Raw genomic sequence first — 14069 nt, 5'->3', positions numbered from 1 at the left:
GATCGCCTCCCCCACGGAAAGACAGGCCAGTGGCCCTCATGTCGCTGGGCTCCGCATCTGCGCATCTGCGATCAAACATGAGAAAATGTCGCACCTGTACTGAGCACATACAGACTCCCCTGTCCTTCACCCCTAAGTGCCACAATGTGACAACTATTTGCATAGTACTTCCTTGGGTTTAGGTTTTGCTAGGCATCTGGAAATGATTCAAAGCCCATGGCTAGGCACTGGAGGTGGCAAACAAACACAGTGCCACTTTACGGGGGAGTCCCAGGCGTCCAGTGGGGAGCCAGGACCCTGTGGACACTGGGGAACAGCCGTATTGTCATTTTTTATGTGTCTGAAGCGCTTCTGAAGGAGAACAGAGGGAAACTAGGGCCAGGGTGCGGAGAAGACTTGGAATTCCCAGGTAACCTTTGGCCCTTTTGGGTTGTCTCTCGAAGGTACACGGTACTCCAAAAATTTTTGCTTCTGAAATACAAAAATCAGAGCTGCTGTCTGTGCCCATTGCACCACAGCAGGGTGGCAGGAGTACCTGTGGGAAGGGGCTGGGAGGCCCCCGCCATGGGGCTCAGGCTGGATGTGTCTGCCAGCTGCCCAGCTGCGGGCACAGGCGTGCTGGGACGTTACACAACCCAGCTGGAAAATCTGGCGGGGCAGGGCAGGGCTGTGTCAATATGCCCAAAGAGGCCGGCTGTTCCGCCTGGGTGGATGGCCAAGCCAAGCGGGCACTCCATTCCCAGCACTCCCCCCAACATTAGCTCCCTCCTACAGCGCCAGGGACCAGAGGAGAATCAGACCAAGTTCAGCCCCGAAACTCCTCAGGGTCTTCCTCCTGGATTCCATTGAAAGACTCGGGCCAAACATGACCTCAGAAACACCAGGGTCCACGGGGTCCACTCCCCCATACACAACCCCCAGGTCCCCAGAACCGACCTTCTCGGAAATAAGGCCATTGCAGATGTACTTAGTTAAGAGGAGGTCGTGGGGTGACCCTCATCCTTTTAAAAGGGGATCATGGACACACGTACACCTGGAGAACCCCGCATGAACACAACAGCAGAGATGGACGAGACCAAGCCAAGGGAAACCTGAGATCACTGGCGACCGCCAGAAGCCAAGGCAGAGGTAGGGAGCCAAATGAACCTGCCCTGCAGACCCCCAGTCCAGATGTCTGGGAACCACAGGGTCCTCGATTTCTATGTTACGGCAGTTGGAGCAAATGAATCCATGACCACAAAGAGCCACAGTCAGGACAAACTGCTTGCAGGAAAAGCTGGGGGCTTTGCCAGCACCCCCCGGCCCAGACCATCTGGAGCAGACCCCCGGCCAACGTCCTGGGTTGCCCACTTCTCCACTTGTGTCCTCACATGCCCCTGAGGCGGCTCTCTTCCTCTCTTCTCCCAGAGCTGACCTCATCCTGTTCCTGCTCCCAACCCCCCCCGCCACCCAGGGCTCCCCAGCAGCCCCAGGACAAGCCCCAATCCTGAGGCCAGCATTTGAAGCCCTGCCTGCATCTGCAGCTCCATCCTCACCTGCCTATGACTCACTAGACTGAATCCACTCCAGGAATTCAGTGCCTCCAATGTGGCGCTTTTCCTGCCTCAGGGCCTTTGCACAGGCTGCTTCCTCTGCTCTTCCCCAGCCTCCTCTGTGGTCACCCCCTCGCCTCCCTCAGCCATTGCTCAAACACCATCTCCATGCACCTTCCCTGAGCCCTCCTCCCCGTCCCCTGGTCTGTTTTTCTCCATGCGCTCATCACCTTCTAGTGGACCACAGAAATCCCCATTTATCTGCTTGTCGGTCTCCCGGTCGCCCCAGTGCTCCTACTTGATAAGAGCTTCAGCAGATAAGCCAAGGTTTGAATGGCCTGTCCTGGCTGCCCTGCGCTGCCTGGCCCTTGCCAGGGTTCAGGGCTCACTCACAGGTGATCTCCTCTGGGGCAAATCCCAGGACCCTCAGGGACTCCAGCGTCTCCTGGAACAGCTCCCGCTCCTGGCCGGGAGAGGACGACGGCCCATTGGTCAGGAAGCGGTAGTGGGAGCAGGGCTCCAGGAGGAGGTCGGCTGCAGGGAGGAGGAGGGGGACGAGGTCAAGGGTCAGCCACCTCAGGTCCAGTGTGGTCAACTGGGACCAGTCCCGCCCCTCTCCCCTCTTGGTTTGCTGGAAAGCCCTGGGCAGGGAGTTGGTGTTAGCACACATTAGACGCCTCCTGTTTGTAGGCAGGAGCTATCCCTGGCAGGTGCAGCAGGGCTGCAGAGGAGAGTTAGCAGAGGCCACGGGAGGGTGGGGACCAGCACCAGAGGACAGGTGGTTTCAGAAGCCACAGAAAGTGGCCCTGAGTGAGGAGGGGCCAACGGAAGCAGGAGCAAGAAACACAAGTTACGGGGTGTGAGGCGCCAAAGAGGCAGGAGCAGCAGCCAGAGGGGAGAAGGGGCGGCGGGAGACACGTGCCGCCGGGGCGGGGCGCAGGAGCAGGGAGGGCACACACCAGGGCCCGCAGGAGGCAAGAGGCAGCGGGGCGCAGCGGAGCCGGAGTCACCGGTAGCCCTGGCTGTGCGAGCAGAGGCAGAGGAGCCACAGCCAGCTGGCCCGCGGCGTCGGAAGCGTGAGCAGGAGCCGCGGGTCACGCAGCCGGAGGAGCAGGGCCTTGGGCAGCGGCGCCACGTGCCGGGACAGCGAGCGGAGCGAGAGGAGGAGAGCGCTGGACAGAGGCAGCGGAACGCACCGCAGGCCCCGCCCAAGGCCGCTCAGACACGCGGGTGCCTCCTGTCCCTTCCTCCCGCCCGAGTGGCTCCCACCCTCCCTGTGCAGGGCAGGGCAGGGCAGGGCAGGGCAGCGGTGGCACTGACCCTTGAGCTGCTCCCCAGCGCCCCCGAGCAGCTGGTAGAAGATGTGGAAGCTGCACTCGTCCTTGGCCTGGCGGATGGCCCGCGACTTCTCCAGCAGGTCTTGGGGAGGAGTCAAGGAGCCAGAGCAGAGGAGGGAGCCCAGCCGCCCACTCCGCTGCCAGGCCGAGGCTGGGGCCCGGCCTGTGACTGTGCCACTAACTGGGTGAGTGGCCTTGGGCATGTCACTTAAGCACTCACGCCTCAGTTTCCTCATCTGCTCAAGGAGATTAAAAACACCACTCCTGGATGAACCACTGTCAGAGAAAATGAGCAGCCAGGCGAGAAGCATGGGAACAGTGCCCGGCTCACCGCTGGCCACAGGTGAGCAGGTCTGCCGCCCAGAGCTCCCTCCTGGCCTCAGTATTCCCACCTGGACAATGGAACCATCAGCTCCCTCTGCCCACTAGACTCTGCCCCTCCCTAAGTCATGTGGCATGTTTAGGTATTAAAAAGGGCAGGCCACCTTAAAATAAAGCATAGGCCCATGGAGCCCAGATTTGGTCCAAGATCACCTACAAGCCGAGAGGCCTCATTTCCAAAAGTGGCTGAAGATGGGAGCTGACCTGCTTGGGTTAGATGGGGAGGGGCCCCTCGAGGAAGGGGGACCCGGGTTGCCATCACCCTGAGCCTTAGTTTCCTCCCAGTGTTCAGCTGCAGTTGCAGACACTGGGGTGACACAGGCCCCCACCCTGGCACCCCTCTGACTGGCCCCAGTGGGTGCTAGGCCTGTGAGCATGCCCCCACAAGCCTGTCACTGATCTCAGCGGCAGCCAGGCACAGGAGCTGAGACCCCCAGTTCCTGACGCCCTGAGTGGCCTGACCAGAAACCCTTTCCCCAGCTGGAGGGAGCCCGCCCCAGGGGGCTAGTTCTTACTAACGGTTGCTAGCGTCTCGCTTCATGGTTATCAGTCAACCAATTACCGTCGACGAGGACGTGGCAAACTTGCATCAGTCATTCAGGGCTGGCAACCATGGGTTTTTCTCAAGTGCTTGCCATGCGGTGGGCTCCCGAGCTAAGCCCTGACTCACAGGCCTCCACGCCCCTCGGAGGTGGGCTCTGTGCTCCTTTTCCTTCTTCAGAAGGAGAAATGGAGGCGGAAGATGTTCAAATAGCATGGCCAAGGTGTGGCCACAAGGCCATAGAGCAGGGCTGTGAGCCCAGAAGGCTGTGGCTCCCCCTCCCTTTATGGCGGCCCTCCCGGAGGTCTGGGGTCTCATTCTGGAAATTCCTTTGAGGGCTGCATGCCAGCCATGCAGGGCAGCGGGACAGGGCGGCCCGTGGCCTCTCCTAGCAAGGCCCGCTGCAAAGTGGGCCCTGGGCTGGTGTCTGGGAACCTGGATTGAGGAGGGTCCCCGGCATTCCTAACTGATGAGGGGGACGAAACATCTTGTGCATCCCTGGGGTTTGCACTAAACTACTGGGAGTCTGGGATTTTGGCTCATGCTAAGCAGAGAGCCATGTGACCAGCCCCCATAACCACCCTGCACCCCAAGTCTCTGAGGCTGGACAACACCCCACGGGGTTATCACGCCTCATGGCTGGGGAGTCAATGCACCCCAAGCATCTCCACTGAGAGGATTCTGGAAGCTCCGCCCGGCTTCCCTGGACTTGGCCCTGGGAGGCGTCTCCCCTCCTGATTGTGCTTCACTGTGGTTCACCACGGCAGGGTTCTGCAGCCGAGTCCCAGGATCTCCCCAGTAAATCCCTGGAAACGGGTGGGTGTGAGGATCCCTGACCCAGCACCCTGGAGCAAGGTGGGCTGGCCTGTGAACCAGCAGCCACCTGCACCCTGCTGAGTGCTGCAAGTGTGGGGTGGGGCCCTGCGTGGGGGTCTGCCTCCTGTGCCTGTCCATGTTCAAAGGGCCACCTTCCTCAGCCACCCCCAGGTCCCCACGGGACCCCTCAGGGCTGTGAGAGGATACAGGTCTCGATGTTGGCGCCCACGATGTACCCAGCAACGTCAAAGTTGATGCGGATGAATTTGCCCTAGGGGGAACAACATGGGGAGCTTCAGAGACGGTCTTTTACCCCTCAGACCGAAGGGACCCCAACCCCACACCCACCCAGAACTGGAGTGCCTCGGACTTCCTTTCTACTGATACCTGAATCTCACCCCAATTATGTGTTCCTAGGGAAGAGTTCCCTGGAGAATTCAAGGTCCAGGCCCAGACTCCTCCCTCAGACCCAGGGGTCCAGGCCCAGCCTCCTCCCTCAGACCCAGGGGTCCAGGCCCAGCCTCCTCCCTCAGACCCAGGGGTCCAGGCCCAGCCCTCCTCCCTCAGACCCAGGGGTCCAGGCCCAGCCTCCTCCCTCAGACCCAGGGTCCAGGCCCAGCCTCCTCCCTCAGACCCAGGGTCCAGGACCAGCCCATTTCCTTCTATAAGCCCACCTGTCTTGCCCACCCCAGGTGCCCAGTGCCGTATCCCTGATGCCAGCTGCAGGTCCCCAACACTCACAAAACGAGAGGAGTTGTCGTTCTTCACCGTCTTTGCGTTGCCAAAGGCTTCCAGGATTGGGTTGGCCTGAAGAAGCTGTCGCTCCAGCTCCCCCTGCCGGGCGTGGGAGACATGTGTCAGGGAGAGGGGACGCGGCGGCCAGCTGAGGTGGTGTGTCCAGCCAGCTGAGGGCGGCGTGTCTGGGTGGGAGGGGCCCTGGTGGTCGCGCATACCCAGCCCCCACCCGGGTCCTGCTGCTCCTTCCACTCAGAGGGAACAGGGAAGCATCTCCAAGACACTGTTTCCAAGGGGAAACAGAACCAAACCACAAAAAGCGAGTCGGAGAAGACTACCTACGAGGTGATCCCAATAAACAAAAATAAGCCGAGGGCGGACACACCATGAAACGAGACACAATTCTACAGATACAGGTTGGTAAACATGTGGAGAAAGTCCGCCAGGACACACACCAGACTGCCAACAGTGTGAGCCACTCCAGGAAAGTGGCCTGAGCAGGAAAGGGCCGGCCACCCTGCCTGATGATCTTGTGGCCATGCATATGCGCCCACATGTCACTGAAAGAATTTTTAAGTAAAGAAAAAGTCTCCACCATCTACGTGGAGCTCTTCAAACCATTGGCACATAGTAGGCACTGAGGAAGTGTTGATTTCCTTCCCAACAAGCCTACTCTGTGGTAAGACCCTTACTCTGAACTTTCCTCCTGTTAGAGCCTGGCACATAGTAGGTGCTCAGTAAACAGAGGCCCAGTGTGTCTTTTCGGTCTACATCTTGCTTGAATTGGATGAAATGGTCTCAGCTGGTGGAAGTTTTGATGAGTGAAAAAATACAGGCAAAGTGAAGGGCACGTGGCTTGGCGTGTGAGCGTTCGGTACGGGAGTCTGCTCCCTGCCTGGCCCTCGGCTCTGGGTGCGTGGAGGCAGTATCACCGACCCCCTCTAGACACACGGTGGGTCAGCAATAAGTGCTAGTCGGTATCTGGGCTACTCCATGTTAGCATGCTGTAAACAGCAGCAGGAGACAGCATGTACACAGTAGGGCTGCACCGAATGACAGCCTTGATGTGTGCACAGTAGGACCAACATAAGCAGAAGTCTTACTGTGCGCAGTCCCTGACTGGTGCAACCACTCTTGGACCTCTCTACCAGATGACCGTGGGCTAGGCAGCCAGGGTGGCATTGGGGGCAGCAAGACCGGGAGCGGTTCCCTGCTACTCACATAAGACACGGTGCTGGCGGAGGCCTGAGGAAGTCACGGGACACGAGACATGGACCAGGACACAGCACATGGAACGTGGACAGACACACAGGTGAACAGGTAGTCATGGGCAGTGCAGGGCTGAGGGGCAGAGGGGCCGCAGGAACCAGGAGTGTGGAGCGGGTGGCCTGAGGGCCCATGGCCGGGTCTGAGTCCCACGGCACCCGCTCCCTGGTGCGTGCAGGACTCACCCCCCTGCCTGGGTTCCCAGAGGCCCTTGCTGCAGGGCTGGGCAAGTTCATGGGCAAAGGCGGTCACACAGACCCCAGCCCACTGGCCCGCGGACAGCCTTCGGCTCAGAGCGCCAGGTGCCGCTCGAGACCAGCAGGGCTGAGAGTCGGCCCTGCATCTCTGCATGGCCCCACCTCACTCCCAGCATCACTGCAGGCACACAGCAGGTGCTCAGGCACGCAGTAGGTGCTCAGGTGACACGGGTGGCCAGGAGACAGCCACTCTGTGAGGAAGGCAGGTAGTATCGGGGGAGCAGAGCCCAAGATGGGGGAGATGTCACTGGTGGCAGGGCCCAGGGTGTCCCAAGGCTGGACGGCTTACAGGGACGCCAGGCTCCTTCCTGCCCTTCGGGGACGATGCCACGTGGGCCAGGTACTGGATGACCTTCTTGGTATTTTCTGTCTTCCCGGCTCCAGACTCCCCGCTGTGGGGGAAGCAGAGGCTGGGTAAGGAGGCCAGGTCACGCCCACCCTGCCTGCTGCAGGAGAACCATGCCCATCCAGGACCCTCTTCCTCTTCCTCCAGGAAGTCCTTCCTGATTACTCACGTGCAGAGAATGGACTGATCCTCACGATCTGTAGGGGAAAGAAGGTGGGTATGTCACACAGGAGGGGCTCTCCCACAGGACCCTCTTGTCCTTTATGCATTTCAAAATCATTTCCAAGGGGCAAGGAAACGACTGGGTTTTGTTGCATGACACTCCTGGATTCTAATATCCCTCCCTGACTAAACCTCTTGCTTGCTGTAATATCCTGGGAAAGCAGTTGTCCCTCTCTGTGCCTTGGTTTTCTCACCTGGAAAATGGAGACAACAAAGCCCACCTGGACAGATTATAATCACAGTGTGAGTCCCTACTGTGTGCCACCTCATCTGGGCTTCAGAGACTCAAAGACACAGACATGAAGTCCTGAACCCCGGGGTCAGCCCCAATCTGCCCACCCTTGGCCTGCAAGGTCACCCCTGCACCTGACGACCTGCTGAACCCCAGCCGCCCAGGAGTCAGGGACTGGCACAGGGTCTGCTGTCACAGAGCTTCAACTCCAGTGGGGACACGGACAAAACGGAAACTAACACCAAAGACACATTCGGCTCCTCCCGTCATAGAGCCAGGCCCGACTCTGGGGTCTGAGGAAGTGGCGAGGGGTGCTGGGTGGTTTGAAGGACGGGTGGGGGTTAAGCCAGAGAATGAGCCGCACTCGGTGGGACCTCAGAGCAAGCAGCCTGGCTGGGTGCCACAGGGACACGGTGGCAGGATGACCTGGCTGCTTCTCTGTGTGGCCTTGGGCCAGCCTCTGGGCTGCTCTGTGCCTCTGTTTCTCCATCTGAAAAAGGGGGCTTGAAATAACCACTGTCCCTCAGGGACGCCGTCAAGCTCAGGAAGAATGCTGTCAACACGCCCAGCACGGAATGACACAGAGGCGGCAACTGGGCACTGCCTTCAAATCCCCCCAGCTTCCCACCCACGGGGTGACCACAGAGAGTAGCCGCACCGCTCTGCGCCTCAGTTTCCCCATCTGGAAATGAGAGGTGCTGGGTGCTGTGAGGTTAATGATGGAACGCAGCCTTTGGGACCTCATGGAACTGCCAGGAGAAATAGCTGAAGCCACTATTCCAGTTAGGGACGCCAACAGACCAGCAGGAAGAAGAGCAGGAGGGCAGAGTGGAACTGAGAGCCCCAGGGAGCGGCTGGACGCGGGGGCTGCCAGCCTGCCTCACGCTCCTCGCCCACCAATCTCAGGACAGACCACTTCTGCACCAAGACACCTGCACAGGCTGACAAGAGTCCACATCAAGCCCTGCCCTCAGGCCACAGTGGAACTGAACTAGAAACTAGTGTCAGAAAGACAACCGGAAGACCCCAGCCTGCGCGGAGATCCAGCCCCAGGGGTCAAGGCAGAAACCCCGGAGAAGCGGATCCAGGAACAGTGTGAGCCATGCAGGGCTGTCTGCTAGCTGGCAGGTGACAATGGCTCAGGATTATGAGAAAAGCAAATAAGGAACCAGTTACGTGACACGGCCAGATGCGGCTGGCCGCCACCATCACCAGGCACGTGAGCCTGGCCCCTGGCTGGAGGGACGCTCCCACACGTACGAGGGCCCTGCAGCACCTGCTCCGGGCCCAGACCTCAGCCGGCAGCAGCCCGGCGGCGCTGAATGAACGGACACTCTAGGAATCAACATCTAGATTCTGCAGAAGCTGACACAAGTTGGCTTCTAAATAGCGTTGCTGGGAGAAGGGACCAGAGACCTGGCTGGCAGGTCCCAGCACCTGGCCCACCCAGGCCTCCATTCATGTTCCCCCCAGTTCCCCAAGAAACTTCCAAGAGTCGGAAATGTCCAGCCTGACTCCTGACGGTACCCAGTGCCCGGCCCAGCACCCAACAACGAGCTCTCGCCCTGGCCTGCAGCCCTGGCCCCACACTCACCTTGGAGCATGCTTCGGTAGGCCCCCTCTGTCACTGCATACACATGAGGTGGCACCTCGTGCCGCTTCTTGCCCCGATACATCTCCACAATGGCCTCCGTGTAGATGGGAAGCTGCTTGTATGGGTTGATGACCACACAGAAAAGGCCGGAGTATGTCTACAGCAGGCAAGAAGGAAGAGGGCCTCAGCTGCCTGCTTGCAATCCTGAGAGCCACACAGGCCCACCGAGTACAGCTGGGCAGGTTGGACACTGCACCAGGCATCTGGACAAGGTCTGTCTATTCCAGGACAATGTAGATCTCATCGTCTGTTGTGAACATTTTCAGGCTAATGACATGAAAGAATCTTCCCAAATTACACCAAGGTGCCACATGGATCAAGAGTCACCATGGGAGGGAAAATGGGTTTTGCAGCCAGTCAGACTTGGGCCACAGCCTGTGACTGCCTCAAGTGACATGCATGGAGGGACCATGTGCAAGGTCCCCCCAAAGCATTTTTGCAGCAGCAGAAGACAACAAGCGACCTGAGTGCACACTCAACAATGGATTCCCACGAAGCTCTCAGTGCCTAAGTGGGGTGGTCCCCGAGGTGTTCCCAGGGAAGCAGAGGGTGGGGGCTGCTGGGTAAGCTGCCGCTGGCGCTGGGGCAGGAGGCGGGATGCCTTATCATTCCCAACACCACAGCATCTCGGGAAAGGCGCTTGTGGCAGTGCCCAGGGAAACTACAGGAGCACATCTGTGCTTCCTGCTGCCGTCAGATGCAGGTGGATGCTTAGAGGACCATGATGGAACTGCAGGTTTGCTTTTTAACAGGCTTGCTGAGTTGCTTAGGGCCTCACTAAGTTGCTGAGGCTGGCCTCAAACTTACGATCCTCCTGCCTCAGCCTCCCGAGTCACTGGGAAGACAGGCATGCCCCTCTGCATCCAGCTCGGTTCCCTGAGCTCTATCTATGCACTGCTCAGCCTGGATTTGGGACTTTGATCTAAGGACCAGTCAAACAAATGGGTGTCAGGCAAGCAGAAATTGCTGCCTATCATCTTAACTAGCTAACTATTGAACCAGTTGGCTGCTCAGTCAGTCAATCACGTACTTAGCTAGTTAACTGACTGGCTGTTACTTAGCTGGTCAGCAACAGGGCTGCTCGGAGCTCCCAGACTGGGGCTTCTTAAGCAGGGAAGGGTGTGGCCACTGCAGGCTGCCCGGCTTCCAGGTGCCAACCTTCTAACGGAGGGAGGGCGGGCGGGGAGCAGCGGGGAGCAGCACAACCGGTTGGCTGGGTGTCTGCTCCGAGCGCCTGGAAGGCCCTCCAGGAGCTCCCAGCTGGCTCTCCAGGGTGGGGCGGCCGGACCACATTCCCTGGGCGGGTATCTCATGGCTGCCGGCGCCCAGGCCCCCGCTCCTGGCTGGCGGGGGAACCCACCCCCCACACCAACCCGCCCACCAGCCACACCTGGTTCCCAGGGCGACACCCAGGATGGAAACCTGAGTTGACCAACAAGACCAGGGGACCAGGGGTGGAGGCTGCCACCCCCAAAGAGGGTCAGGGACATCCAAATTGCCAGGGCACGGCACGGGGGAGCCCAGCTGGAAGGATCTGGAAGGGCCACCCCGGCTCCTGAGGCCCTGGAGGCAGCCTGCTGCCCCTCCTCAGCCCAGCAACTCTCCCCACCGGCTCAGTTTCCTCCCAGAGAAACCAAGGAGACAGTCGCCTCATTACAAAGGCCACGGGGATTAGAGATAATGAATAAAAACCAGCCAGGCCAAGGCAGGGCCCTTAATGCACTCCAAATGTGGATTCTGAGACTCTCCCAGTACCCGTCCCTCCTGGGAGCCAGGGGCTGGCTCGCTGCGAAGCCACGAAGCCACGCCATCCCGGGTGGGAAACCAGAGGTGGGGTTTTCTAGCCGTGGGTGACTTTGATGGATTGTGTTTTTCTTTTTTGCAGTGCTGGGGATTAATCCCAGAGCCTTCCACGTGCTAGGCAAGTGCTCTACCCCTGAGTCACACCCCGGCCCAAATCCACCTTCTTTAAGCCTTAGTCCGCAGCCCTGGGAAATGGGGCTTTTAACCCCTGTCACCTGACCGGCCTCTGAGGGTGAAACGGCAGGAGGTGTCTTCCCAAGACTCAGGGGGCTCCTTAAACGGTTTCCCCGCGCCCCTGCCTCAAGAGTCCCTCAGCAATTCAGGCCAAATGGGCCACCCTCTCCCACCACCAGCTGGACACAAACGTGTTTTAAGCACGGTCCTGACACAAGAAGGGTGGTGCCTGAGTGTCGCTGCTAACACTGCTGAGCTGAGTGGCCAGAGCAAGCACTTGCTGGGTGTCACCATCCTCATCCACTGGGGACAGGAAAGGCACTGCCCACACTGGGGGAGCCATATGCAAGCTTGTGTGGCATGCACAGACCCCAGGTGGTCCCAGGAACACAGCGTGCCCAACACATTACCAGTCCCTCCTGGGTGCGTGGCCTCCCCCTCCAGACTATGGGGACAGGGAGGTGACAATCCCGGCCTCAAGGCCTTGTAAGGGAGACAACAAGATTGCATGGGGAAGACATTTAGACCCCACCCACCCCAGGCAGCGGTGCTCACTCGGCAGCCGATGATCTGCGTCCCGTTTGGACTTGGGGAACCACCTTTCCTTCCCTGGGTCTCTCTTTCACAGACCCGAGGTTCTGGCTCTCTGGCCACAGCCTCGGCCCAAGCCCTACGGTTTTCCACTGTACTTTCCAATAGTCTTCCTAGCATAGAGGCTAGGACCAGGGGTCTGGAGTCAGACTGGCCTGGGTTCAGATCCAGCTGCACCAGTTCCTAGCTGTGGGGCTGTGCCCAAGGCCTGTCTCCTCTCTGAGGCTTCGCTGTCTCACCTGCAGAACACAGATGACAGCAAAGACCCCACGAGGTGGCTGTGAGGGTTCAGAGTGTTTATTCAAATGAAAATAGTGGTCAATTGTTTGGGGTGGGTGCCACTCTGATCTCCCTAGACCCCAGCGGTGCCTTGGGCAGAGTCCTCTCCCTCCCCCTGGGGGCTTGTAAAGGCGTGTGAGGAATCAGAAGGATCAGAGCAGCCGGGAGAGGATCCAAGCCCAGATCCACCCCCATGCCAGCTACAGCTCCTCTCGGAGCCTCAATATTCAAATAGGAATCAGACATCCTCAAAATATCCTCATCTTGTGCTTAGCAGCCCTCGACAGGGAAGGTGCTGGGGCCAGGCTGTGATACCCCAGCACTCTAGGCTGGTGTTCAGAGTGTGGCTCTGGGTTCAAATTCAGGAGTGTTTCCTCCATGGCCCTGTGATCCGGGCCCAGGTCACTTAACATTCCTGAACATCAGGTGGTGTCAACGGTCCCTGACCTAGAGGAGAGTTGATAACTCACACAGAGCACTCAGAACCGTGCCTGGCACATCGTAAGTGCTTGATAAATATTTGCTAGCCACCCATTATTTTAATTTCTTATTATAATTGTCGACATTCCTTGTCAATCTCTCTAATCCTCTTTGTGCCTATGTTAAATGAACTAATCACCCCATTAGAACTGCCTTGGAAGCTTATTTAAAAACAACAATGACACGGAACACACCCCGATTTAGTCTGAAGTAGGATGTGGGTATTTTCTAAGTTCCCTAGATGATTCCAACATGAAGTGGGACTAAGTACCACTGCCCTACCCCATCTGTTTGCTGTAAAGGTTAAATACTGAGACAGACATTAAATGATGAGCAGAGGTGGACAGACCACCATAATCAACCTCACTATGGTCAATCCCATCTCACTCTTAAGCCTGGACAAAGACCATTCCAGTCCAACTGGATGCCCTTGGTCAAGGAACTTGAGCTCTCTGTGCCTCAGTTTCTTTATCTGTAAAATGCGGACTAAATGCTTTATGACTATTAGGGTGTTATTGAGACAATGTATTTTAGAAAGCTTAGAAGAGTGCTTAGTTAATACTTAATAGATGTTAGTGTTTACTGTTATTAACTCTCTGGGTTGACTCATGGTTGCCTCTTATATAACATTAGGATAATAATACACTGGTTTTTGTCTAAGGGAGATAAACTGTGACTTCCTCATTTTCTATGCTTCTCATCATTATTATTACAAAAATAACACAGGGTATCTACCATCTAGACACCCTGGTGGGGTCTCAAGGGTCCTGCTAGTGTTTGGCCTAGGTGAAGACACAGTCGCAGGACCTGGGGTACCCATGTTAATTTGGGTGGGGACCTTGACACCCAGAGCCCCAGCCAGGACACGGCCCTCGCGCAGCCACTCACGTAGATGAGGCCTGAGTAGTAGCGCTCGCGGAGGTTGTGCAGGACCGAGGCCTCGTTGAGGCAGGTCAGCTCGGCCATGTCCTCGGCCTTGCTGAACTTGGGCGGGTTCATGCGCTGGATCTGGTCCCGTGGCAGCCGCAGCCGCCGCCCGCTCTCGGCCAGCTCCACCTCGGCCTCCTCCTCGCCCTCATCGCGCAGTGCCGCCGCCTCAAATCCATGCAGCTCCGAGGGCACCCACACCAGGCGCCGCGCCGTCCATTCCACCTGCGGGGCGCTCCCCGTGCCGGGCCCACTGCCCGAGCCTGGCCCGCGGGGCGCAAAGAGGAAGGGCTGGGCTGCCTCCGGCACCGGGCCTGACCTAGGGGGCGCCTTCCGCCCGGGCACCGACAGGGTCACTGCTGCCATGGTCTGCAGGGAAGAGAGAGAGAGGGTGACACCCCATCGATGGGACTCCATCCCTGGTGCCCCCATCCTTACTCCAAATCCTCAGGGGGCAGGCCCCTCGCATTCCTTCAAACTTTTACCTCTTTTTGCA

At 58.5% G+C, this 14069-nt stretch overlaps 1 protein-coding gene across 4 annotated transcripts in view; it reads right to left on the bottom strand.

The window, feature by feature from the left end:
* Positions 1–14069, bottom strand: part of MYH14 (myosin heavy chain 14) — a 70607-nt gene that overhangs the window by 51871 nt on the left and 4667 nt on the right. For 3 of the 4 annotated variants that reach the window (XM_079117788.1, XM_079117786.1, XM_079117785.1), the window contains exons 2-10: positions 13535–13942; positions 9260–9416; positions 7381–7408; positions 7155–7257; positions 6564–6587; positions 5349–5441; positions 4815–4878; positions 2853–2951; positions 1926–2066 (exon numbers count right to left, since the gene is read on the bottom strand). In XM_079117788.1, the coding sequence (XP_078973914.1) occupies positions 1926–2066; positions 2853–2951; positions 4815–4878; positions 5349–5441; positions 6564–6587; positions 7155–7257; positions 7381–7408; positions 9260–9416; positions 13535–13939 (1114 nt within the window). In that variant the 5' untranslated portion in view covers positions 13940–13942. The remainder of the gene's footprint in view (positions 1–1925; positions 2067–2852; positions 2952–4814; positions 4879–5348; positions 5442–6563; positions 6588–7154; positions 7258–7380; positions 7409–9259; positions 9417–13534; positions 13943–14069) is intronic. The other variant, XM_079117787.1, reaches the window with a different exon arrangement.

This window comes from Sciurus vulgaris (assembly GCF_902686455.1).
Source record: "Sciurus vulgaris genome assembly, chromosome: 17".
Classification (NCBI taxonomy): domain Eukaryota; kingdom Metazoa; phylum Chordata; class Mammalia; order Rodentia; family Sciuridae; genus Sciurus; species Sciurus vulgaris.
This window is presented reverse-complemented; position numbering and strand designations above follow the sequence as displayed.